The following is a 26054-nucleotide window of genomic DNA, read 5'->3' on the forward strand; positions in this document are numbered from 1 at the left end:
GTTGCTAATTTAACTGCAGTGGTTCATTTAACAAATGTGGCAAGTAAAGTTGTAAAATGGGGCAAAACTCACTTAAATTTCCTACTTAGCAATAGAAATTTTGGCCTCGATTGTGATCATATTTTGAGGACTACCTGGACCCTTTCTTTTAGTTTCTTAAAATGTCCTAGAACAGCTGAGGCTCCTTCAAAACCTTCTCAGATCTGCAAAATCAAAATTATTTGTCAGATATTAAAGGCATCCGCAAATAAATAAACAAAACTTTTCTCCTTTTTGTTAAAAAATATTAGTTTTTTTCATAAAAATACTTATGTGAGTAGCTAGTGGGTTTAATAGTGTTACTTTTATATAATTCAATAAATAAATATTCTACCAATACATCAGTTTACTTTTTAATACATTTTTAATATACAGACACAAGCTCTTTTAGGGTCTTCCATAATTTTTAAAAGTGGGAAGGGGTCTTGAGAGCAAAAAAAATGGTAAGAATTAATGTTTTAAAGTATTAAGACAGTATGTCAAAATGTTAATCTTTGACCTAGACACCCTAGATTGATTCCTGGAAGGACATCTGTGAAAAGTGATTGTGTTTAACAATATAGAGACCTAGATATTTTTTTACACCTTCCCATTGCTTCCCGATTTAAGATTCTTGTTTGAAATATTGTTAGGATGGGCGTACATTGTTTACTGTGTGAGCTGTGAGGCCAGTCATAAATTAGAACACTTGCTAAACAACCGGTCATTAAGTGAGGACCACTTGTATTTGGTTTGCCGGTCACCTGGCCATGCCCACCCAGTCACATGACCACCAAACTACACCTACCCGGTCATGTGACCACCAAGCCACACCCAGCCAGCAAGCCATGCCAGCCAGTCACTTGACCAGCAAGCCACACCCACCCAGTCCCATGATCAGCAAGCCATGCCCACCCAGTCATGTGACCAGCAAGCCACACTCTCAAATTAGGCCACACCCTCAAAAATTTGAATCCCACCCCTTGGTCGGGGGCACCAAGGATGAGTTTGTAGCACCAAGGGGTCAGTGGACTGAAAAAGTTTGGGAACCACTGAATTAGAGTATACCTTGTACTACATTCCTATGACATACCACTAATTTTAATTCCAGATTTTTTTAGTGTTTCTTATGAGTAGCTTCATTCTAAAAAGAAAATCTGTTGTGTCAAAAGTACTCATGCGGTTCTGTTAGTAGACAATTCAACAGTTACTGAATTGTCTATTTAGGTTATCATGCAAACAATATACATATCCTGAAATACTCATATGATGCACCTCAGTGTTTGAAAGATTTAAATTTTCATATCAAATCAGTGTCTGGATTTAAAAGATAAACTACAAAACCCTATAAAAACCTATTTAATATTTAGGCAAGTACAATTAATTCTGTAACATGGTTTGCCCCAGGCAAGCTCTTTTTTTCCTGTCTCTTCTGATAGCATTGGATTTTATATAATTTTGACAAATAAATAAATGAAGCTTAATAATATAACAGAACCATATTTCATTGAATCAAGAGTATATGAATAGAAAAGTTAAATGCATTATAATTAAAACAAATTATATTTTGTGAAGCTCTGCATTTTGATCCTTTCACTTACAGTTTTGCCCTCAGTACTTCCTCAAAAGCTTCCTGTTTATAGGATGTAATTTACAAGAAGCTTTTCTTGTTTCCCAGAGAAAGAGACAATTTGTAGATTGTTCATTTGGTTATATAGTCCTATTAGTTTTCTTAATGCAGCTATTTCTCAGAAAAGTTCCAAGTAAGAGATCATAAAGAAGAATAAGAATGATGGAGGAGAAACAGAAGCTTCCAGAATCCTCAGTGGTCAACCTGGTGCATATATTTGAAAACTTCAGGTACAAGGGATTTGGGGAACTGTTGTAAGGTCATGGTTGAAGGCCAGATGAACAGGAAAGAGCTTAAATAGTGGAGGACTAAAATATAGGATTTATTATATTACCACTTGGGAGAAAATGCTTTGGTCAGAAAATTGTGGCTACACAAATCTAATTTTCCTTTTTGGAAAAGTGATAAGGACTATTTTTTCCTTGGTGCTTTAAACCATGGAGAATAGACCTGCATAAAAGTTATTTGACAACTTTGTATTTAGTCTTTTTATTCCGATTCTTTGCCCAGATTCTTTGAATATCCAAAAGAGAGAGAGAAAGAGAGAGAGAGAGAGAGAGAGAGAGAGAGAGAAGAGGTTCAGGGACAACAACTGTAATGCTGTGCAGGAACAATGGGATAGCAAATATAATTCCTTTGCTACCATCTATTGGTTGTCTGGAGTTTTGTAGACTAGATCTGGTATCTAGGTCAAATTGATTTCTGAAATTTTATTATATAACTTAGGAGTCCCCATTTTTACGTATCTGGTTTGGCTGCTCTGGAGCCCTCTGAGTACAGTTCTCTTGTTGACTGTGAACTGTGGTTTGCTCTTTAAAGTGAAACTTTGGTCAAAAGAAATAATTACTGACTTTTGGAAAAGTTGAGGAAGCTTAAGTATGTTATGAAGATTGTGAAACAGAAAAGAGGATGTAGTCCTTGATAGTTAACACTCAATTTGGTAAAAGAAATGCAGTTTATTTTTGCATAGGCTGATCTTACATATAAGAGACATGAACAGAAAAACTGATGACTACATAGAAAGGAAGAAAGAGAGAGAGCAGAGTGCTTTTCTGAGGATCCTCCATCCCATATCTATTCTTTCATATTGTAAGGTTGCATTGGGAATCAGTTGGATTCATTTTTATGATATTTAGCTACATTCCTTCTTTTATTCAGACGTAAGTACATGGCATCAAGTACAACTTATTTCTAAACTGGATAATGCTTCACTAAACTTGATGAGACTTTTGTGTAGAGAGTATAGTACTTTGTACTAAGGTAAACATTTTTGGAATTAAAAATCAATATTATTAACTGCAAAAATGACATAATTTCAAATGTAGATATTTATGAAATTACAAGTCGAAAAATTGATATTAAATGGTATTCTACATGTTATCTTCATTTAAATGATACCTGCTATAATACATGTGGACAATATTACAGTTGTTTATATTCTACTTTTCAGCATAGAATCCTATCAGAACTTATCTGTAATAATGGCAAATTTCCATATTATGCCCTACATAGTTTGCCTTAGAGACTCATTTGTAGTCTATCAAGGGATTATAAATTTTTATGATCATTTCATAATGTTGGGTATTACTACATGATGTGAGGGAGGTGGGTGGGCAAAATACAAGCAACTAATTAATTAATAGAGGTTTGTCAGGTAACTTTGGGTCAGTCACCTTCTCCTAGGCCATCCTTCACAAAATTGGAGGTGCGGGAAGAAGGAAGTGGTGCTATACAGTATATTAAATTCCTGAACAAAAGTCTAAATATAACCAGATTTACTGGAAACATGTTTACATATTTCCCCTCCCGTTATGGCTCTCATGATATGGCTCTCATGTTGTAATGTGTTAGGCCAGATTATTGAAGAAACCGAGAAAGATCAATTTACTTATAATGTTCTACAGTTTCTCCAAACTTCATTTTGCATCATTAAAGAAACAGCAGGCATTTATGGCTTTTCTGTGCCAACTGGAGATTGGAGTTGTTTTTCTGAATTCTAGAACCAAAAATAGGCTGGATTGAGCTACTCCTTGGATCACTGTGAAAAGGATTGAATTACTTCTGCAGCCAAATATCTAATCCACATATAGACCAGAAATGCTTTGCAAAGTTGCGTGATCAAGGATTATCAACATCAAGAAACAATAGCTTTTTCTGCTTTGTTTTCTTTTGATATCCAATAGTGAGTGGGTGAAATTTTCCTATCTTAGAGACAGCATGATCTCATTCCTGCATATCATTTTATTTATTTATTTTATTTGGTTTGTCAATTGCTTACAAGATAATAGGTATAAGTAAAAACATAGTTATGAATACATGGATACATATAAGAAAAATAAAAGAAACAATAGAACAGGGACAGTAGGCACGTTGGTGCGCTTATGCATGCCTCCTACAGACCTCTTAGGAAAAGGGGTGAGGTCAATAGTAGAAATTCTAAGGTTAAAGTTTTTGGGGTTTGGGGAAGAAACCACAGAGTCAGATAGAGTATTACAGACATTGACCACTCTGTTGCTGAAGTCGTATTTCCTGCAATCAAGTTTGGTGTGATTAACCTTGAGTTTGTATCTATGGTTTGCTCTTGTATTGTTATGGTTGAAGCTGAAGTATTCATTGACAGGTAGGACATTGCAATGTATGCTTTTATATACTATACTTGGATCGGACCAAAGGCGGTGTAGTTCTAGGTTTTCTAGGTCTAGAATTTCAAGTCTGGTGGCATAAGGTATTCTGCAATGAGCAGAGGAGCGGAGAACTCTTTTTGTGAAATATTTCTGGACTTTCTCAACTGTGTTAATATCAGATACGTAATGTGGGTTCCAGACTGATGAGCTGTATTTGAGTATTGGTCTAGCAAATGTTTTGTATGCTCTAGTTATTAGTGTAATATTACCAGAGAAAAAGCTACGTAAGATTAGGTTAACAACTCTTAACGCCTTTTTGGCTATGTAGTTACAGTGGGCTCTAGCACTTAGGCCATTAGAGATGAGCACTCCAAGATCCTTGACAGAGTTTGGATCATCAACAAGGTCTTGACTATTCAGCCTGTATTTTATTTCCTGATATTTTTTTTGCCAATATGTAAGACAACACATTTATTTGTTGAGATTTGAAGTTGCCATTTGTTTGACCATTCTTATACATAGTCGAGATCTTTTTGAAGGGTAGCAGTATGGTCTGTGGTGTTGAATAGCTTTACAGAGGTCATTTATGTAGAGTATGAAGAGAGTTGGTCCTAGAACACTGCCTTGGGGGACACCACTGTTGACAGGTACAGAATTTGATAGGACGCTCCCAATTTTTATCATACATTGCAATGTCCTACCTGTCAATGAATACTTCAGCTTCAACCATAACAACACAAGAGCACACAATAGATACAAACTCAAAGTAAACCGCACCAAACTTGATTGCAGGAAATACGACTTCAGCAATAGAGTGGTCAATGTCTGGAATACTCTACCCGACTCTATAGTCTCTTCCCAAACCCCAAAAACTTTAACCTTAGACTGTCTACTATTGACCTCACCCCTTTCCTAAGAGGTCTGTAGGGGGCGTGCATAAGTGCACCAACGTGCCTACCGTCCCTGTCCTATTGTTTCTCTTATTCTTTTATTTTTCTTATATGTACCCATTTCATGTATTCACAACTATGTATACACTTATACTTATTATCTTGTAAACAATTGGCAAATCAAATAAATAAATAAATAAATAAAAATTTTGACCGTTTGTTGTCTGTTTGACAGGAATGCTTCTATCCAGTTATGCAGGTGTCCAGAGATACTATAAGATTTTAATTTTAGGAGTAGTTTGTCGTGTACCACTGAATCAAAGGCTTTACAGAAGTCTATGTAGATTGCATCTATTGCTTGCTGTTGGCCTTTATAACATTTCCTTGTTTGTTTTCAATGATGTTTAAATTCTAACTATTTAATTCTGCCTTTAAATGAGTACTATTACACTGAATATGCATATTCACGTATATAAAGGTATACAAGTTTTGGTTTTGGTTTGGGCCTCCCTTTTATTTTGAAGAAGTATATGGAACAGAAATTTCTAAAACCTTTGTTTTTATGTGGACAGGCCCTGCTGCAGTCCTGAGAAAGAACAGATCCTTTCCCAGTTGAGGTTTCAGCTAGCAACTCCAAGTCCTACGGCATCTTCCATGCTGCGACCTGTGACACCTGAAAAAGTCATGAGAAACATTAAGAAAGCTGCAGTTATACAGCCTGGCCAGGTGCACTGCGGTACAGAGTCTCTGGAGCAGCAACAGCAAGCTCCTAAAATGCTCCCTGTCAAATGTCTCAGCTCTTTTCGAGACAAGATCACTGTCAGCAACTGGAGGGCAAAACAAGCCCCAGATTCTCAGCCATACTTCACCATGCAATCTGGAAGCAGCAAGAATCAGGTAATAGGTTATATCAAGGCGCCATTGATATTGTGTACAGCTTCTCCTGTTGTGATTTGCAAACCAGGGATAGCCCATAAATATTTTTGGGATGATGTATAGAAAGATTGTGGGAAAATCAAGAATATTTTGAAAATAGACACTTCAATAGTTTTGACCAAAATCAAATCATTGAGCTGTTTCATAATAATTAAGAGAAAATGATATCTCACTATAAATTATGTAGGTAACCTGATTTTACAACAATTCATAAAAAGGCTCATTGAAATTCACTAGAAATTTCAGATATTTCATGAAGGAAAACAATTATGATTACTACTGAATTACTATGTTGGTGATGCAGTCGCAAAAGCTGCATATCATCACTAATGATATCTCCATCTATCAAAATATTTTAAATGATTATAAATCATAGGTTTCCAAACTTATTTCTCCTTACTTTGTATTCACAGGAACCAGAGGAGAAAAAAATAGCTTTGGAGCTGCTGGAAACAGAACAGGCTTATGTGGTTCGCCTTCATCTTCTAGACCAGGTTGGTTGGCAGCTGCATTTCAGTTTTCTGCTGTCCACTATCAAAAAGCTGAAAATAAACTACCTCCATGATTATTATTTTACTTAATAACAATGAATGAAGATATAATAAAATTGCCTTCTGGATATTTTCATCCTGTACAACTCATTTTTTAAAAAAATTAATGAATATCAGGTTTCTGTAGCAAGCAATTTTAATACTTTGAAAAGTAAAAAATTTCACATAGTAAAAACAGAGCCCTTTCTGATATTCCATTGTCAAAGTAACTCCTAACTACTCACCGAATGGAACTACTTTGATTTGGAAAATTATATGAAAAATAAAAATCCTATCTATCCCTTAGTCAATTCTGTCCCTGTATCTTATAATACTTATCTGGTTGTAGCTGAATGAGGAATGGAAGCAGGATCTTTTCCTCTGCTCTGCTAAGGATTTTTATTTATATGATGTCTTTTATTTTGTTTCTATTCCAGATGACCTTTAATTACTATTATAGTAATTATAACCACTATAATTCTATATTATAATTATAACAATTGGTACTTTTAATTGCTATAAATTTAGAAAATGCTAATCCAAATCTCCTGATTTTTCTCCTCATATCAAATCTCACCTCTTTTCCCCCCTTTATATTGTGCTTTTATCATCTCGGTCTGCAGGAAGATGTTATTGATCTTACAGAAGTTTCTGCAGGAAAGTAGGGTGAAGCATCATATTTAAAACTATGTTTCTTCATTGACTGAGAATGTTCTTTACAGGTGTTTTTCTCAGAGCTAATGAAAGAAGCCAGAACTACGAAGGCATTTCCGGAAGATATAGTAAAAATGATTTTCTCTAATATCTCCTCCATTTACCAGTTCCATTCCCAGTTTTTCTTGCCAGAGCTGAAAAAACGTATGGAGGACTGGTAAGTTATGAAACCAGCCTGCTTGTCTTTTTTGCCTACTACTTTCCTGGAAAAATATAACAAATTTAATAGCTTGTTGAAAGCTAGATGTGAAAATGATTCAAGTAGTTTAAACTTGAGTCACTGAGAGTTTTTTCTCAACACTTTGTCCAATCTTGAAAAACTCTTATGTATGGAGAACGTTGTGTTATGGTACATGGTGCATAATGCAACCTTATAATTGAGTTTATTTTTATATGCATATATAATTTTATAAAGAATTTCAGTTATAATAGTAAGACCTAATACAGACTAAACTTAAAGTTTTATTAAAGAAAAGAGAACAGGAAAAGGAGTAAAAAGTACAAGAAAAAAGAAAGATAAGGAAAAAAAAAAAAGAAGACAAATATATAAAAAGTGGCTTCCAACCATCATTACCTTTACAACCCTATAATGTCTTAATTTGAGGTAGAGTTGGGGCAATTGGATGGAGCTGAGCATTTACTGGCTGGATACCCTTCCTGATGCCATGTGAAGTTCGCAGCAGATATTTTTTTCTTTGTGCCCTAGGAGAGAAACATCTGTTGCTACCTAGGATTGAACTCTCAACCTTCCAAATGGAAGGTGAGCATCTTCACCACTAGTGCATCATGCCACTCATGCTTTCAATCTTCATCACAACAAGCACAAACAAATTTAGTGACTCTTTACCCCCTCTAAGGTTACAAACAATTATGTCTCCATTCCATATCCTACCTCTTATGTAAAACAAATCCCTAAAACATCATCTTTTCAGTGCAGAAAGTTCATAAAGGCTTGTCAGAAGTAACAACATAACTTGTTTTTAACCTTGGTCAAATAAACCAACTTCATATTCCTTCCTTTTACTTTTATCAGTATTAATCTTTATTTCATTCAAATATTGTTGTAGCATTTAATTTTTCCTTAATTTCTTCTTTATCCCAATTGCACAGAATTCTTCAAGTCTTTAATAAGTCTATTTTGTAAATCTAATAGGAAAAAAAAATACCCAAGTCATTTTCCTGGTTTGTCTTTTATATTTCTCTTTTAAATTTTAAAACCTCAGCAACTTTCTTTTGTAGATCCAGTGAAACATTCTTTTATAAGTCCTTCTCTCTTGGCCTATCAACTGTAAATCCACTTTTGATGTCATCTTTATCTTGTCAGATAAAGTTTGTTCTATATACAGTATATGATGTTTTCAACAAAATCTTTTGGACATTGTCTATCCATTATCACAAAATGTTGATATTGTGGCTTATATTTTCTGGTTCTATTTTTCAAAAAAAATTCCTTAGTATTTTTAGTCTTATAATTTTCTGCATCACTTTACAAGTTTATAAATGTTTCCTTTATCTAAAACCATAATCCCATCTAGTGTCAGTTTTTCAAATCAGGGAATTGCTTATTTTCATTATGACTTTTAAAAACAAAACAATCAGTTCCCCATCATAAGCTATTTGTTCTTTATAATTAATAACAAAATCTTATTATAAAAGTTTCACTACTCTAATTTTACCTGGACATTTAGTCTATTTATAACTTTGTAAAATAAAAATCTTATTTAGCTTTTTCCTGTTCATTTTCGATTGTTAAATTCTTAAGCTTATGGTTAACATTCTCTTTAATTCAGGATTAAAGGCAGTTGAAAACAATTTCATTGTTGTTTTCAGATTTGCTCTTCCAAAAGTCTCCAATAGCTTAGAAATAATTAATGAGCAATTTCTGAAAGTGATTAGAGCACGAGGTTTGCAAACTTAATGCCCTTTAAAAGATTCAGCTGCCATTGTGAGCAAAATGGGTAATCCCATTGTTTCCTGGTGCTTAAAACCACTATTCTGTATTCTCCTCACAAGGAGCAGTCATCTGGAACACATGTGGACCATCTCCTGTCCCCTTTCTATCTGGAGAGATTTCAAGGAACCAGTTTACTCACTGGTTCTTTGATCTTTGCTGTCATCATCAGCTACACTTTTATAGAACAATCTTCAGTACACCATAGTTCCCTGAATGGCTGACTAGCTGACTTCCTGTTGTTTTTATAGTAGGCAGAGAAAAGGATATTCTGACAAATAGCATTTTTAGAACATTACTACTAATGTTGCTATATTAGTAATACTATTTTTATTTATGTAATTATTTATTCCATTGATTTGTATTCTTAAATTCTATAAAAATAACATCCAGAGCAACAATTCACTTCTTATGAACACTCCTGTAATGTAATGCAATTCGCTGATTGATTATGTGCATCAAGTTGGCATTAATCCATCATGACCATTCAGATTTTCTCTAGGGTAGAATGTAATAGGCAAATAGTTTTTAGTATTTACCCTGGCACTTTATAGATTTAAATTGATTTACATTCCTATCTGTCCCTATTTATTTTGATATGACTTTCCCCTTAATAGCCTTTAAGGCATACATCCCTGTAAGCTTCTGTTCTTAACTGAGCAAGTTTGTATCTATTTTTACAGAAGTACCTGCTATCTTCAACATTTGTTACAAGCTCTGAAAAGTGAAATGCCATAGTGGGTTATATAAAAGGTTTCAACAAAAGAGAAAAGCAAGCACAGATCATTTATTGCCTGTTTACCTATTTGGAATATATTTCAAACATATTCACCATCTGAATACATTTTTACAAGCTATTGTAATCATTTTTGCAGAAGAATTTAATAGAAAATTAGTACTACTTTGCTGGATATATTTTTTAAAAATCAGACAATTGCTTATTACAAGATGAGTTAGGTCCAGTGATAGATGCAGCTGGATATTTCTCCAGGATTCCTAGTCTATTTTAACCTTTTTTGAGATCCCAACACTCTTACAAATCTTGCTACAGGGATTCCAATCCCAGACTTGGGGATATCATCCAGAAACTGGCTCCTTTCCTGAAGATGTATAGTGAATATGTGAAGAACTTTGACAAGGCAACGCGTCTGATTACTGTGTGGTCGGAAAAATCCTTACCATTCCAGGAACTCATCTCAAACATTCAGGTGAAATGATTTCAGAGCTCATTATACAATTTGATTTTTTTTTTATTCAAATAGGTTTTTAATTTGATTAGCTATATATTTGTTTAGATATATAATCTAGTATGCATATATCTTATCTGAAATTTCTGGGTTTACTGCTTTGAATATTACTTATGATTGTTCCCAACCATTTCATAGTAGAAGGCTTAAATAGGTAGGCTTAGAATCCCTTATAGTCCCTTTCCATGCTTTACAATGCAGGATAGGAATACATTAGAAAAGTACAAAAATGAAGAAAAATCTTTTTTTTTAAAAAAAAAAATTCCATGTCCAAGATCTGCTAATTGGAAAGGTGTCTCCTCTCCATTTATTATCTTTCTGAAAGATTAAATTTCTCTTCTTTTTTTTCCTCCATGGAATTAGTCTTAGGCTTAGGAAGGGAACTTCTATTAGCACTAAGAGTAGTTTTCTAAATTTATTCTCCATGTGCATCTATGATGTACAGGGTCAGGATATAGAGAAAGTGTTAATCCTTTTCTACTCAGTAGGATTCCCCCAGAAAGTCCCTTTTTATCAATTCAATTTCAAAACAATTTACAATAATTCAAAATCTTTTTTGTTGGTACCAATTCGTTGCATAAAAAAAAAAAGCATAATTGTTGAATGTGTGGGAGAATTATTGTTTGCAAGGAGGAATAACTAAAGCTTCCGTTCCACAATTGTGTGTCTTCCCTTTTTGGTTGTGTTCTTAAAAAAAAAAAAAAAAAGCAGTCTCCTGGCTGAAAATGTGTCTTAGTGGTGATGGTCTAGAACAGAGGTCTCCAAACTTGGCAACTTTAAGACTTGTGGACTTCAACTCCCAGAATTCTCCAGCCAGCATAGCTGACTGGGGAATTCTGGGAGTTGAAGTCCATAAGACTTAAACTTCCAAGTTTGGGGACCCTCGTCTACAAGAAGAGATGTTAATTTTTCTTTCTTAACTACAATCACCTTTGAAAATAGATGGACTATAGGAACTATATATACTAGGATCACCTTTGAAAATAAGCCTCTTCATAGACATGAAGAATATCTTGAGGTGGTGGCTTCCACCTAGATTGGTACTGTTTGGCTGTTGATTTCCTCATTGGGAAATTTGAGGATGAAGTGAAGCATATTTCAGGAGCTATTTTCCCATTCATCAAAGGGACCAAGGCTTAAGGGTAGAAACAGAACCTTAGCAGAAATCTGTAGTCAAGACAGGAAGGTTGTGTTGTGTATGTGTATATGTACAGATACTAATGAAGCCTTCATTGTCCTGGCTTTACTTTCTTTTTCTCTAATCGTTATTGTCCTGCACAGAAATGGGAAGTATCTGCTAATTTAACCTTGCAGCATCACATGTTGGAACCAATACAGAGAATTCCCAGATATGAACTCCTCTTGAAGGATTATATTCAAAAACTACCTTTGGAATCACCAGACAAGGAAGATGCACAGAGTAAGAGTTTTGCTTTGGTCCCTTCTTTTAGAATGAGAGGGAAAAAAAGTGAGAAAAGTGATCAATATTGCCTCTGAAATGATGCCTTCTGGTCTCCTTACTGAATGATTTTAGATGTTCATGGTAATGATGCTCTTTCTAATGTGCCATAGTTTGGCCAAATTATTCCTCTGTTGCTCAGTGTCACAAATGCCAGTCTAGTATCAGGCATGAACTAACTGTATAAAAGAGTTGTAAGAATACTATTATTTCTTGCAGAAGCTTTGGAAATGATTTTCACAGCAGCTAAGCATTCTAATGCTGCCATCGCTGAAATGGTAAGCATCCATCTGATCTCATTGTCCCTTACTTATAGGTAGGTATCTCAATAGCCAAGTTACTGTTTTCCATTTTGTTAATCATTATTCCATGGCTTCTGCAGGAACGACTCCAGAACCTATGGGAAGTATATCACAGGCTAGGCCTTGATGATGACATTGTTGATCCTTCTAATGAACTTATTAAAGAAGGACCCATTCAGAAAATCTCTTTCCGGTTCAACAATACCTCAGAGAGATACCTGTTCCTGGTGAGATATTTTTATTTTATTTATTTATTTCTTAAATTTATTTGCCATCTATCTCACCATAAGGTTACTCTAAATGGCTAATTTATTAGCTGTAAAGTGATGGAGCAGGAAGATAGTATCAGGTTTCTGATGGGGACATCTTTCTGACTCCCAAATTATTTGGACTGGGGCTATCAGAGTTCCAATTAACACACCCAACAGAATCAAAACTCCAAGGCAGGCATATTCCTCAAAGTATAGATTTATTAGGCATGTCATATTGGCACATCTGGGAAAAACCTGACTCTGAAGGATCCGAGGTTTTCTCCACCCAAATCAAACCCCAAAGTTCTTTTTCCCCAAGTCACACATCCGTCACATGGTCCAACCAGGTTGCAGCCACCATCTTGGCTGGCTTTGGTCCATGCCCCTCCAGTACCTGGTAGAGTGTCCTTGGTTCCCATGGGAAAGAATGTTTGACTACACATCCCCAACTATCTCTATCTCCCCCCACTTATATTTCCACAGCTCCAAATGGCCTTGCTGTGGCAGCCCTGAAGATGCTTCCAAAATGGCTTCAGCTCAAAATGGCTTCAGAGCTGACAGGGGCAATATTAAAAAAAAAAAAAAGAATTTGGAAAAAGTGAAGGTATCCCTAGACTTACAAACATTCATTCAGTGACTCCAAAATTGTGATGGTGCTGAATAAATGGACATGTGACCTATATTCAAAGTTAGGGCTGTTGCAGCATCCCTTCAGTCTTTTCATGAAAATTTGGGTGCTTGACAATTTGCCCTTCTTTACAACTAGCTGCCCCCATCCTGACTATCTTTCCCTTCTCTGGGCCGCCTTCCCGCCCCATCATGCCTTGCGACACTTATATCTTTCAAAGATTGCCTTTCCAGAAAAGCATTCAGACGATGTGATGCATGGCCTACGGAGGCTGCCCCGCACCGTTCTCATTATATCTCCAAAAGGTGCAACTTTCCAAATCATGCGCTTCTGAGAGATCAAAAAATTGGCGCCTGCTTCCAGAATGGCACAAGGTAGCCTCTGTAGGAAAGCCATGAATCACATCGATTGGGAGGAATTTTGGAATGATGATCTTTGATAGAAGTAAATGGAGCAAAGTATGACATGTTAGGGAGGAGAGCCAAATCGGTGGGACTTGTTGGGTCAGAAAAGAGGCACAAGGTTGTGGGACCCAGCAAGACAGGAAGCTGTGCATAGGTGACTTGGGGTTTTGGGGTGACCCTGGAAGGCCTGGCTCAGGCCACATGTAAGCTGGGGAGCCGCTGCAGTGTGTGTGCCTGGGCCTGAAATTGAGTACGAGGCTTACGCCTGCACTGGACCTCTGGAGGCCTTTCACACTTCCTTAGGCATTCTGGCTTCCACTTTACAACACACGTGGTCCTCAATAGCCACAATGGGGAGATACAGGTACAGATACAGATTGAGGTGGTCAGAGGGTACCTTGCTTAATGACTGCAATGATTTACATTTCCAGGCTTGATTGTGGTCATAGGTCATACCTGTAAAGGAATACCCTGGCGAGGATCATTGGTGATAAAATATTTTATTGAGCTTTACAGACATAGTCTGAAAAATGATTGCAAATATTGTTATGATTTTTATGTCAGCTTAGCTTAATTTACTGGAAAGGGTAAGAAAGAAATTCAAGATTGTCTCACTTTGATTTTCTCATTTATAAAAGGGTGCAGAGAGAAACTCTACTGGCCTTTCAAGTTGCTGCTATTATACCTTGCAAGCAATAAAGTTTCTTGTGATATCTGTTTCCTGGCCTCTCTTCCATTGAAGTTATAACACAAGATCTGTAGAGAGAAAAGGATTGCGTTTTTAATTCGGTTTTTTATTGATAGCAATTCCTTTTAGTTTTGTCCAACGTTCTCCAAACACGGTGTGTATTTGTGTATTTGTTTTGTTTTTGCAACTTTTAGTTCAATAACCTGCTGTTGTACTGTGTACCAAAAGTCATTCAAGTGGGTGCCGAATTTCAAGTGCGCCACCGGATTGATGTCAATGGCATGAAGGTCAGAATAATGTATTGTCTATTCATTTATTTATTCAAGTCAATTTGTAAAACAGCTGTGATGACTTTTATGGAAGTTTCTTTGAGTGAGGTTGGATAGAGTTGCAACTAGGGTAAAGAATTCAAGAATTCAAAAGGGGAAGAGAGAGAGAGAGAGAGAGAAGATGAATCTGCTTTAGAGCAGTGGTTTCCAAAGTTTTTATTCTGCAGAATCCGTTAGTTTAAAAGTACCGTATTTGCCGGCGTATAAGACGACTGGGCGTATAAGACGAGCCCCCAACATTTCCACTCAAAATATAGTTTTTGTTATATACTCGCAGTATAAGACGACCCCCCACTTGGAGGCATGCTTTTCAAGGCAAAAAGTCGTCTCATACGCGGCAAATACGGTAAGTTGTAACACTTGGGGTATTCTGGATATAATTCTTGATTGACACCCCCAACCCCTTTCCCCAAACTTACAAAGCCACCAAAATGCTTTAGAGAGGCAGCTTCGCCTTTCTCAGGCTGGCACTCAATTCCTCTCCCTTTCTTTGTGACAGCCCCGCGTGCGTGCCATCGGGACTCCAAGGGTGGGGGATGGACAGCTGCCAACTCTCTCTCTCTCTCTCTCTCTGTGTGTGTGTGTGTGTGTGTGTGTGTGTGGTGTGGAGGGTAATTCCGGCTATCTCTGGCCTCCGCCGGTTTTAAAGTCGCTTGGCCGGTTCCCAAGTCGCAGCGCGCGCTGGCCGGGAGACGCGGCGCCCGGGTGGAAGCTTCGGTGCAGGGGAGGCAGATCTTTCTCTCTTAAGCGGGAGGAGGAGGGGACAAGAGGAGGGACGGGATGGGACAGGGGCGGGAGGAGGGCGCTCGCCTTCTTCCACCGCCCACGGACCCTTTTCTTCCCAAGGGGACCCTGGAAAGCAGCTCGGGAGCCGGGTGGCCCTGCCCAGCGGGGTCCCATCAGGAACTTCCTGAGGACACCCCCGCCCCAAGCACAGCCCTCCCGGTCTTTCAAAGAGGGAGGAGAAGCGGGAGGAGCAAATTGCCGCCCCCCCCGCTGCCCAGAAGGGGGCGCCACAGTCCACCCCCACCACCTTCTCCCCCCACTCCCCGGGCCATTCGTGGCTCGGGGCTGGCTAAGCGGCCCGCCAGAGACCCTCCCGCTCCACCCCACCCCACCTCCAGATTGGCCTCCGCAGCGCCCGAGCCGGGCGGAGGGTGGGTGGGTGGGTGGGAGGAGGAGGAGGAAGAGACTTCGGCTGGGCTTGAAGGGGCTTCGCAAGTTGCGGAGCTCCGCCCCGTCGCTCTTGCACCGGTGACAATGTGTTACCGGCGTATAAGACGACCCCCCACTTGGAGGCATGTTTTTAGGGCAAAAGTCGTCTTATACGCCGGCAAATACGGTATTTCCCAGAGCCCCTGATCAAGAGGCAAATACTAGTGGCAGAAAATTGGTTGTGTTTGAGTGAACATTGTTCCTCATGGAACGTCATCAAGTTGTCCTGGAGAACATGGTTTGAAAAGTCCTACTTTAGTAAATTCAGGGTTTGCTAGTCAACACTTCTCTGCAACTCCTTAAAGCAATGGAGTCTTTAAATCATATATAACTGAATGAGCCATATGAAGTAAATTAGTATTTACTCTCATTTCAGTGCTGTAATTTTTTTCTTTTAGGTTCGAGAACTAAATGATGTACAGTTTCCTCATGCTTTCCTTGTGTCAGGGAAGCAGCGCACTCTAGAACTACAAGCTAGGTAATTAAGCAAGAAATGTAGCCTTTTTTTATTCTAGCAATATATATATATATATATTTGTTTTCTTAAGTTTTAGTGGTACTTACATGTGGTGTTCGCTTGGTTCGGGTATTTTCCCACGTCATTATAGTTGTGCTTTTAAAGTTGTAGCAGCGTTTCAGCAGAATCTCATCTGCCATCATCAGGCTTCTGTATTGTGTCCGTCTGTGAGTCAGACTTTACAGTGGTTTCAGATTTAAATTTGGGGCAGCCTATTGCTGTGCCAGAATGGTTTTTCTTCATCCTGGTTGGTTGGGAGTCTTGGTCTGTGTTTATTGGTCTCGGAGTTTGCTGTGTTCTGCTTGATTGGTGTCTCTAATATCTTCTGTCTGTTTTTTGGCTCTTTTTGTATCTTGATTGGCTGGCAGCATTGTGTTACTTTATTGGAGGTCTTTAGTGCAGCTTGGCCGGGTAAATGGACGGCTATCATTAGTTAGGAAGTTAAAGTTGCTACAACTTTAAAAGCACAACTATAATGACGTGGGAAAATACCCGAACCAAGTCGAACACCATATATATATATATATATATATATATATATATATATATATATATATATATGTGTGTGTGTGTGTGTGTGTGTGTGTGTGTGTGTGTGTGTGTGTGTACGTACACACACACACACACACACACACACACACACATATATATATATATATATATATATATATATATATATATATATATATATATATATATATATATATATATATATAAACTCTGCCTCTCCAATAAATGACATCTTTTTCTCTGCAGGTCCCAGGAGGAGATGGATGCCTGGATTAGGGTAATTTGTTTTTTTTAATTTTAGGAAGCATCCTAGCCAATGAAGAAACCAAAATACTCTCAAGAAGTATAATGGGTTATGAGAATAACCTTGAGAGACAGGAAGAAGAGCTACGGCCTAATCAACAGTCTCATAAGAGGAATCTGAATCCAAAGCATGAATGGAATAGGGAAAGTTTCTCAGAAATTTCCCCCCCTAGTTCTCTGAAATGACAGAAGGTGTTGGGGGGGATTTGGAAGTTAAATTTCTCTTGAAATATAAAATCTCCTTTAAGTCAGACTTCATAGACATATCATTGCAATTTTCTTAGCAGCAATTTGGAAATGACTTATTATTGCCCTCCTTTCCTTTTTTTTAATTTCCCAACTTTGGCATTTTTAAATGTTCTCTCAACCAAGCCCTAACCGTGTCCTTCCCTATTTAGCTTTTCAAGATCAGATAAGGTCAGTTAGATGCTGCCACATAACTACACCTTAAGAAATCACCCACAATTAATTCAGTACCCTTCAGTATAGAAGGCACTGGTGCTGGTAAATTCTAATTTTGGCAGCTAGATTAAGACCTTTGGGAACCCACGTGGACATCTTTAGGGGCTCAAACACAGTATGCGATAGGGTATCCCCATGCATTTAAAGGGAAGTCAATTTCATTCACATATATAGTGGGTAATAAAAGTGAGAGCAGAAAGCTCTATAAGGAATTTAAGCCAAGGCAGGGAAAGGTTTTAGAACTTTCCTCTTTAAAAAAATCCACCACCCATATATACCCATATATAAATCCACCCATGCTTCATCTTTGATTAGGTCAGTCTTAAATTAAACAGATAGGAGCAGCTATTTACACACGTAAATGGAAACTACGCTTCTTTTCAGAAATCCTTCTATTCAAAATGTTTTCTTCCTCCCTCCCAGACCTTCCAGTCTGCCATCAACAAGAAAGAAAAGAGGAGTGAAACCTTCAAGGCTGCAAGCCAAGGGCAAGAAGCAGAGGCGCAAGACTCCAGTGTAAATCTCCAGTTACACACCTATTGTGACTCTATTCCCTTTGCACTTTGGAACTACCCATATTCATTTCCTCTTTTAAAACCACGAGCTCATTTTCCCAAGATTGTAACTATGTAAATTGACAAAGACCTTAAAAGTCTCTGGTAAAGAAAGGGGAAGAGGAGTTGTACAGAAAACACATCTAACAAAGTTTTGTTGTTAAGTCACATTTACTCTAGTTATGCTACTTTGAATTGAGGCTGTCACACCCTCTGTGTGGACAGAGGTTGATTGAAAAGGGTTGCTTGATTCAGAGTCTCTTTTCTTGCAGCAGAGCCAGTCACAGGAGCTGGGCAAGTGGGCTCCTCAGTGGGTAAGGGACAAGCTGGTCACTATGTGCATGCGCTGCAGAGAGCCATTCAATGCTATCACACGAAGAAGGCATCACTGCCGAGCTTGTGGCTATGTGAGTGAGCTTATTTGTTCTCTACCCCTCAATTGTTTTGGGATAGAACAATCAAGGTCATTGATAGGTCTTGCCGATCTGAGGAGCTAGTACTGAGTATAAAGATGATTATGGCTAGTGCAATGGCAGACCTGAAAAACCTTGCCAAGAAAACTGCAGGGGCTTGTCCAAGCAGTCTCCAAGAACTGGATACAATGAACATTTAAAAAAAAAAAACCTCACCCCATTTAACCTTCTCCAAACCTGTGGTTTTTCTCCTGGAGGCAGGTGGTGTGTGCCCGGTGTTCTGAATACAGGGCTGAATTGCAATATGACAAGAATGGACTCAAACGTGTCTGTGTGGAGTGCTATGTCTCCCTAACAGGGAATTTACTGCCCGTCGAACAGCATGGGAAGCACAAAGGAATTCTGGAGGTGAGGAAAAAGCAGAGTTGGAAGGTCTGCTTCTTCTCTTTCTTGAGCTTGTTTCTTGGTCTGTTGATAACTTGACCTTCTGAGTAGGAATCTTGTTATTGCAGTAGTTTCACTTTTGTCACTTTGAAAGTACTTATCTCGCAAACACTTCCCCATCAACATGTGCAGAAGCATGCACATATAGCCATCGTGTTCTTTCCTTTCAGGCAAGCAACATCGTGCAGCATAGAAAGGAGAAAAATATAGAAGAGCCAAATAAATTAAAAGCCTGAGATACAGTACAAGGGGAAAAAAGAAAAAACAAACATAGCTAAAGCTACTTTACACTAAAACCATTCAGTCTAATTCTCCATACTTTTCTATCTTTTCAAATTATCTTGGCTTCCATCAGAAACATAACCTCACATTTGTATGTATTGTTTAAAGTTGCATATATATTCAATGCTTATTGTTTATATTGCCTTTTATTTTTTAAACATCTCACTTCTTTGTCATCAGAGCTAACCATGACTTTCTCAGACTCTCATCTCTTCTTGAGCCCTTCATTCTTCTTTCATAGGGTTGTTTCATTATTCTTTCTTTCTGACCAAAACACCTCAATATACTGCATATATTCACAGATAAGTTCATCTCTGTATAAGCCAACCTTCAGGGCTTTTTTGTGTTTTGTTCAATATATTCTGGAAGGCTTCTTAGTTTTTATATTTGTATCAACAATTGTTTTTTGTTTCCAGAAGAGATCCATTTAAAATTTTACAACTGGCTTATCTCTAGGTAGTATATTTTTCATGTACTTTGGTGGGGGGAAAAAAGAGAGTCAGATTTATTTGAGGTTGGGCTTACTTGTATGTATGTGTATTTAAAAAAAAACATTCTTATGTATATTTGCAGTTGAGCTTATCTGCAGATAAACTAAACTCGATTTTGGGGTGTATTTTGGAACCTAAAATTCATGGCTTATCCACAAGTACATATGGTGTTTTTTTCATACTTCTCACTCATTGCTCTATTCAGCCTATCACTTCTACTCCTATTCCTACTCCTACCACCTTTTTATCAACATTTGCATGTCTTCAGATTTCTTCATTGCAGTGAATTTCCATTTAAGGTAGAAAATATATTGCTCTATTTTTCACAAGTTATAGATCAGATGCAATGGTTCACTCCATTTTCCTTTGGTATCAATCACTTTAGACTTCAATAGATTACTTTTCAAATCCATTCTCCTTGTTGTATCATCCATTTTTCTAATATTTGTTAGAAATATTTGAGTCCTCAGCTAACAATTATGGTATTGTGTGCCTACAAAAACTGAAGGTTGGCATATACATCATATCTTCACCAAAATACCTCTCATGTCACTACAAACATTCATTGTGCATTGATCCATGAATACATTAAGCAAAAAAAGGAACAACACACATTCTTGCTCTTCCCCTCTGTTCAATGTTGAACATTTTTATGCATTCCATTTATTCTCATTCTTTATTTCTATCACATGCCACTGTAATTACAATCAACCAAACTTCAACTTGATATTTGCACAAAACACTGAAGCATATTCACTTTGTAATATGCTCTCTCTACATTTACAAATATAGAATAAACTTTGTTTTTCACATTCATACATTTGTCAAAGACCTGCTGAAGAGCAAGACACCATTCAATACCTTTTTTGCCAGGTATATATATTATAAAGCCCACTCCAGTTCCCAAATGTTGTTCGCTGTTTTTGCTACTTTTCCCTTTTTATATGGGAACAATAATAGCATTCTTCCATTATATGGTCCATGATCAAAAATAGATGCAAACTTTTCACACCTTAAACAAGCCATGCCATAAAAAAAATGTACCTGTATTTTTATATTTTTAAAGAAACACATTTTCTATTTGCGCCATCTTTACCTACAGTTTTACAATTTTTCAGTGCGATTGCAGCATTTATAACTTTTGCACCAGTTTCTTTTCTTGGACAGTAACATTTATAATAGGGGTATCAAACTGGATTTCTTTAAGGGCCAGATCAGCATTGTAGTTCTCCTCCGTGGGCTGGCCGAGGGGGTGGGAGAGAGATGGGACAAACACCCTGTGCAGCACCCTGCTAGCCAAAATGGGGCACCAGGGGCTGTGTGCAGCCCCCTGTGCCCTGTTTTGGCTGCCAGAGGCATGGCAGGCTGGTCCTTTGCTATTTCCAGGCCAGCACCGCGGGCCAGATTTAAGCACCCCGATTTATAACATTATTTTCAATTTCACTCTTCAGCACATTTCTATCATTCTCATATACATGATTAAAATACTCTTTCCAGCACTGTCTCGTTACAGTTTCATCCAAAATCACTTCATCATTATTAATTGCTACAGACTTCTTTTTTAGCTCTTTTTACCACTTTCAGCACATTTTTTAATTTCCATCAAAAATTGCTCTGCATTTTCTTTGCCTCTTGTAATGGTTATATGTTCTATAACTATATTCTTTGCAATTATTTGTTTCTCTATATACACATTATACAAATGCCTTTTAACTTCGTTTCTTACAGCACTAATTATATGCATTTTTCTTCACTCAGGGCCTTTTTCACGTTCTGCTGCCATCAAGCATCCTTTAAAAAAAAATCATTATAATTATCATATACTAGAGATTTCTTTGGGACCCACTAACATATTTCTTTTCATTCTGTACCAAGTAGCTTCAATATCCTCTTTTTCACACCCGCTTTCCATTATTTCTATTGAAAGATTAATCTATTCTTGAATAAGTTTTTAGCAGATTCATTTCTCCCATTATCACTACAGTAGAGCATAATATGCACCTATTACCACCCTATGAACTCAAACTTCCTTATGCACCCACAACCACCTAAACAACATCATTTCATACTGCCTGACATACATTTTAGCGCTTTCATGTACAGGTAGTCCTCAGTTAATGGGAATTGGTACCAGAATTTCTGTCACTAAGTGACACAGTCATGAAGCATGATGTCATATGATCATACGAGTTCCAGCACTCCTGGTTGCTGTCATTAAGTGAATCCCACACTTTGAACTTCTTGCTGTTGAGCATCCCTCTAGTCATATGAGTTTGATTCAGGCACCTGACACCTGCTTGCAATTACAGTATTGCCGTATCCTATGACTATGAAGTCGCCATGTGAAACTTGCTGCTTTCTCCATTGACTTTGCTTGTCCAAAGCCAGCAAGGAAGGTTGCAGTTGATGACCACATGACCAAGGGACACTGCAATTATGTAATTGCAAGCCAGGTGTTAAGTGCCCAGATTATATTCATGTGTCCATGAGGAATCTGTGATGGCCAAAACTTTAAGGATCAGTACCTCTCATTCAGCACCATTAAAAATTTGAATGGTCACTGAACAAGTTCATTAAATACGGACTATCTGTAATATAACTATTTTAATCTTGTATTTCATTCATTAATCCATGCTCTCTCTTATATTCTAAGTCTCAATCTTTTATGTAGCATAAATATCACTATAAATTGTGGCAATGTGACTTCCGTTGCCCATTATGACTTTGATCATGGATTGAAATTTTGTAAAATATATACAATATGTCAGCTAAATTATCAGCCTTAGTTATAACCATGTGCAGCTTTTTTTTTTTTTTTGATGAATTAAAGAAGAAATTAGTTTTGGCACATTTTGGTGAATATGCTACAAGTGCAGCCCAAGCCAACTTTTATTCTGAGTATGCTCACACTATTCTATGCAGACTAGACTCTCTAATCGAGAGACTAATTTGAAATCCAGTATAGTTCAAAGAACTAAACAACTGTTTCTAAATGCAGTGCATAAGGGACTAATTAGTATATATTAGCATACATATTAAGAACCTCCAGTTAATATGCCTAATTTGGGCATAGGAAGCCTAGTTTAGGTCCTTCCTTCCAAGATAAACTCCTTGGCTGATTTTAGACAAACACTGACTCTTAAGTTAGCTTGCCTCTGAATTGTTCTAGGAATGCAACTGGAAAAGCTTTTACCTAAAAATAATGAGCGTTGTAGAAAGACAACTCATTGAAAAACACATTTGTTTCATTTTATTTAGATCAAGATTAAGAAATGTAAGGATCTGTTGGCTCCATTCAGCTTGTTGATTTCTGATTGCAAGGCCATTATGAAGTTACATTATCAATGCATGGAAAGCCTGGATGACATCAAAATTTGGGATGAATGACATTACCTGTTTGGGATTTTTTATGTTCCTTAGTCAGATCTGCCAAATATATTTCATTTCTAGAAGGTCTATGACAGGGGTCTCCAACCTTGGCAACTTTAAGTCTGGTGGACTTCAACTCCCAAAATTCCACAGCCAGCAAAGGAATTCTGGGAGTTGAAGTCCTCCAGGCTTTAAGTTTCCAAGGTTGGAGACCCCTGGTCTATGAGGCTTCTTCTAATATCATCATTTTATGAATCCTGGCAAAGTTGTAGGAGATGGAAGGAGTTTAACATCAGCAAATTTTTGCCAACATCGTGTGATTAGATTTTGAGGAGCAATTCTGTCTATAGAAGCTGGTTGTAGGATATGGTCAAGCTCCTTACTGGACTAAGGATAGTTACTTAGTTATCAGTGTTGATGCTTTATACAATATTTCAGACACATTCATCCTCCATGGAGGCTTTTATCTATGACAGCTGAATGAAATCTCCATGTTCTCTTTTGGGTAAGAGTTATTAATAATGCTGTGAACCATTTGTTTAATTGGTAGAAAGAATCTGCAGAAATATCAGGACAGAGCCTAATGTGCAGTTTTCTGCAGCTTATGGATAAAAATGGAAAGGGGAACATGCGTGGTTGGTTTGTGATCCCACGAGATGATCCACTGGTGTTGTATATTTATGCCGCACCTCAGGTACGTTTTTGCATAGAGTTTATTATGATGGAAATTAATAAGGTTGACAAATGAGATGTTTCCCATCTCCTAGAACCCTGCCCTTTCTTTCATAATATCAAGCTTGGGTTTATAAGAACAAAGAAATTTTAGTGACAGGAAAAGTTCTCCATTCCAAACTAACTGTAAGATGTACTTGTGAATATTTTTCAGTTTCTCCTCCCACCATTTCCCATCAGCATCATCTCAGAAAATATATTAGATGGACTAATATGCTCAGGGTGATGCACATATTATTTATTTCACTGTCCCCCCCCATAACAGGAATCCCATAGAGTAGGTTGGAACTGAAAGATGGTGATTGGTTTAATGGCACTTTATGGGCTTCATTGGCAAAGGGTCTCCATTGAGCTTGGGTCTCCACAAACTTAAATATTATTTAATTACAGAAGCATTTTGTTCCAACTTCATCCTTCCCTGTGATTTTCCACTTCTGGAGGGAAATCATCCCACCCCAGCCTGACACTTTCACATGTTTGGGAGTCACCAGGGCAGGGAAGGTTGAATGTATTCCACTGAGGAGAAAAGCAGTAAGAAATAGAGAGTCCTAGCTGAGTGATGTGCTGCAGTTTGACACGAGCCCAGAAGTAATTGATGAGAAACCAAGGTAGAAATCAGAATATATGAGAGGCAGGATGCACAATTCCCAGCACAAACAAGAAGATTTTCTATAATTCGGCTCTGCTGAGGAATTTAATATATAGTTCTGCTTAGTCAAAAATACTTCAGAATGATCTGAAACTTTCAAGTTCTAGCTTTGGGGGTTCCTGATGGTGAATAAAAATATTGAATAGAGAGGATTGAAGTCAGTGATTATTACATTTATACGGCTGCCCATCTAGACTGTATGCAACAATTTTAGTTAACTTTTCCGTACTTAAGCAATAGCGGCCTCTTGAGGCTGATTTTGGTAAAACAAAATAAACCACATTGAAAAGAGGAAAAAAAAAACCCAGACAACTATGGACAAAATTAGTTTGGATTTTTACCGGTAGTAGTAGAGAATCAAATCAGTTTGATGATAACAAAGTGATCATATCTCAAGAGAGATATGAAATTAGTTATGGGACATTTGAAAATAACTGTATTTGGATCCTTTCTTCACCTGACCCAGGATGTCAAAGCCTACACCTCTATCCCCCTGTTGGGTTACCATATCAAGGAGCCATATCAGAACAATCCCCGTCACATCTTCCAGTTGGTACAGTCCAAACAGACCTATACCCTGGTTGCTGAAACCGAAGAACTGAAGCAGCGCTGGATGAAAGCCATTGAACTGTCAGCCAGGGGAGGAGGAGAAGAAGAAGATTCATGTGATGATCTGGAATAATTCAAGTTCCTTCTGAGGCTGTTTCATAGTCTGAATTACCACTGTAATAAGCACTGAATCTATATTATAAATTCACTCATGTCTTTCAGTTATAACTTTTCAGTGGTTTCAAATCATAGCATTTGTGTCTGGTAGAGATTTCCTTGGCTTACTGGTGAGCCTGCCAGTGGAACTACCATACATCTAGCGAACTATTCAAGTCCTAGTAAATTGTTGATTTGTCATTTAAATTTGCAAACTTTTATTGATAGACTGTCCTGTTCATATACATATTACATGCTGGCATAAATAATACTTCCTGTTTGTGCATAGACCTCTTTTGATCTACAGTTATGTCAGGGAAATTATTATCTGATCAGAGATTCTGACATTGAAGAATCCAAAAGTGCTTCCTTCCATCTATTAAAAAAAAAAAGGTGAATGGGATCTTTATCCCAATTCCAACTACAAAATATAATCTATGACAGGCTCAACCTGTCTTTCAGGCCCAAGGAGAATTGTGTATATGGCATGCTAACTTACACTACTTTTAAAACATTTAGATATGTTCATAGAGGTTAAACCTACATTTAATATTTTGCTATAATAGCTAAATTAAATCTGCATATTCAGAAAAAGAATGTAGGGAAAATGGCAAGTAATTCTTTTTTCTGTCAGGCTTTTTAGTGAATTTCTAAAAATATCAGAACGATCATAACTGGAGACTGAATGTTGTCTCAGATTGGTCATATGTATACCAGGAAATGCCCCAAAGGTATTTTAGAAGGTTATATTGGTGAAACGGAACATGTTGAATGTTTCAAATCAGAAATAAAGTTGGACTATCTGAA

General features: G+C 37.4%; 1 protein-coding gene across 4 annotated transcripts; it reads left to right on the forward strand.

The window, feature by feature from the left end:
* Positions 1-1657: 1657 nt before the first annotated feature.
* Positions 1658-26054, forward strand: FGD2 (FYVE, RhoGEF and PH domain containing 2). Of its 4 annotated transcripts, none has more exons than XM_087959892.1 (16): positions 1658-1878; positions 5735-6059; positions 6512-6592; positions 7351-7499; positions 10345-10501; positions 11822-11960; positions 12219-12277; positions 12382-12528; positions 14467-14559; positions 16215-16294; positions 17090-17120; positions 18032-18124; positions 18438-18569; positions 18837-18983; positions 23712-23855; positions 25009-26054. In XM_087959892.1, exons 1-16 carry the CDS (start codon positions 1808-1810, stop codon positions 25222-25224), a joined length of 2064 nt encoding a protein of 687 aa, XP_087816018.1. In that variant the 5' UTR covers positions 1658-1807; the 3' UTR covers positions 25225-26054. The 4 variants fall into 4 exon arrangements, with proteins under 4 accessions (XP_087816018.1, XP_026533630.2, XP_087816020.1 ...); XM_026677845.2 differs by having other exon boundaries at positions 1687-1878; positions 18435-18569; XM_087959894.1 differs by lacking the exon at positions 1658-1878 and adding an exon at positions 2636-2808.

Source organism: Notechis scutatus, chromosome 3, assembly GCF_049901735.1.
Source record: "Notechis scutatus isolate UNSWTSFEM ecotype Mainland chromosome 3, rNotScu1.2, whole genome shotgun sequence".
Classification (NCBI taxonomy): domain Eukaryota; kingdom Metazoa; phylum Chordata; class Lepidosauria; order Squamata; family Elapidae; genus Notechis; species Notechis scutatus.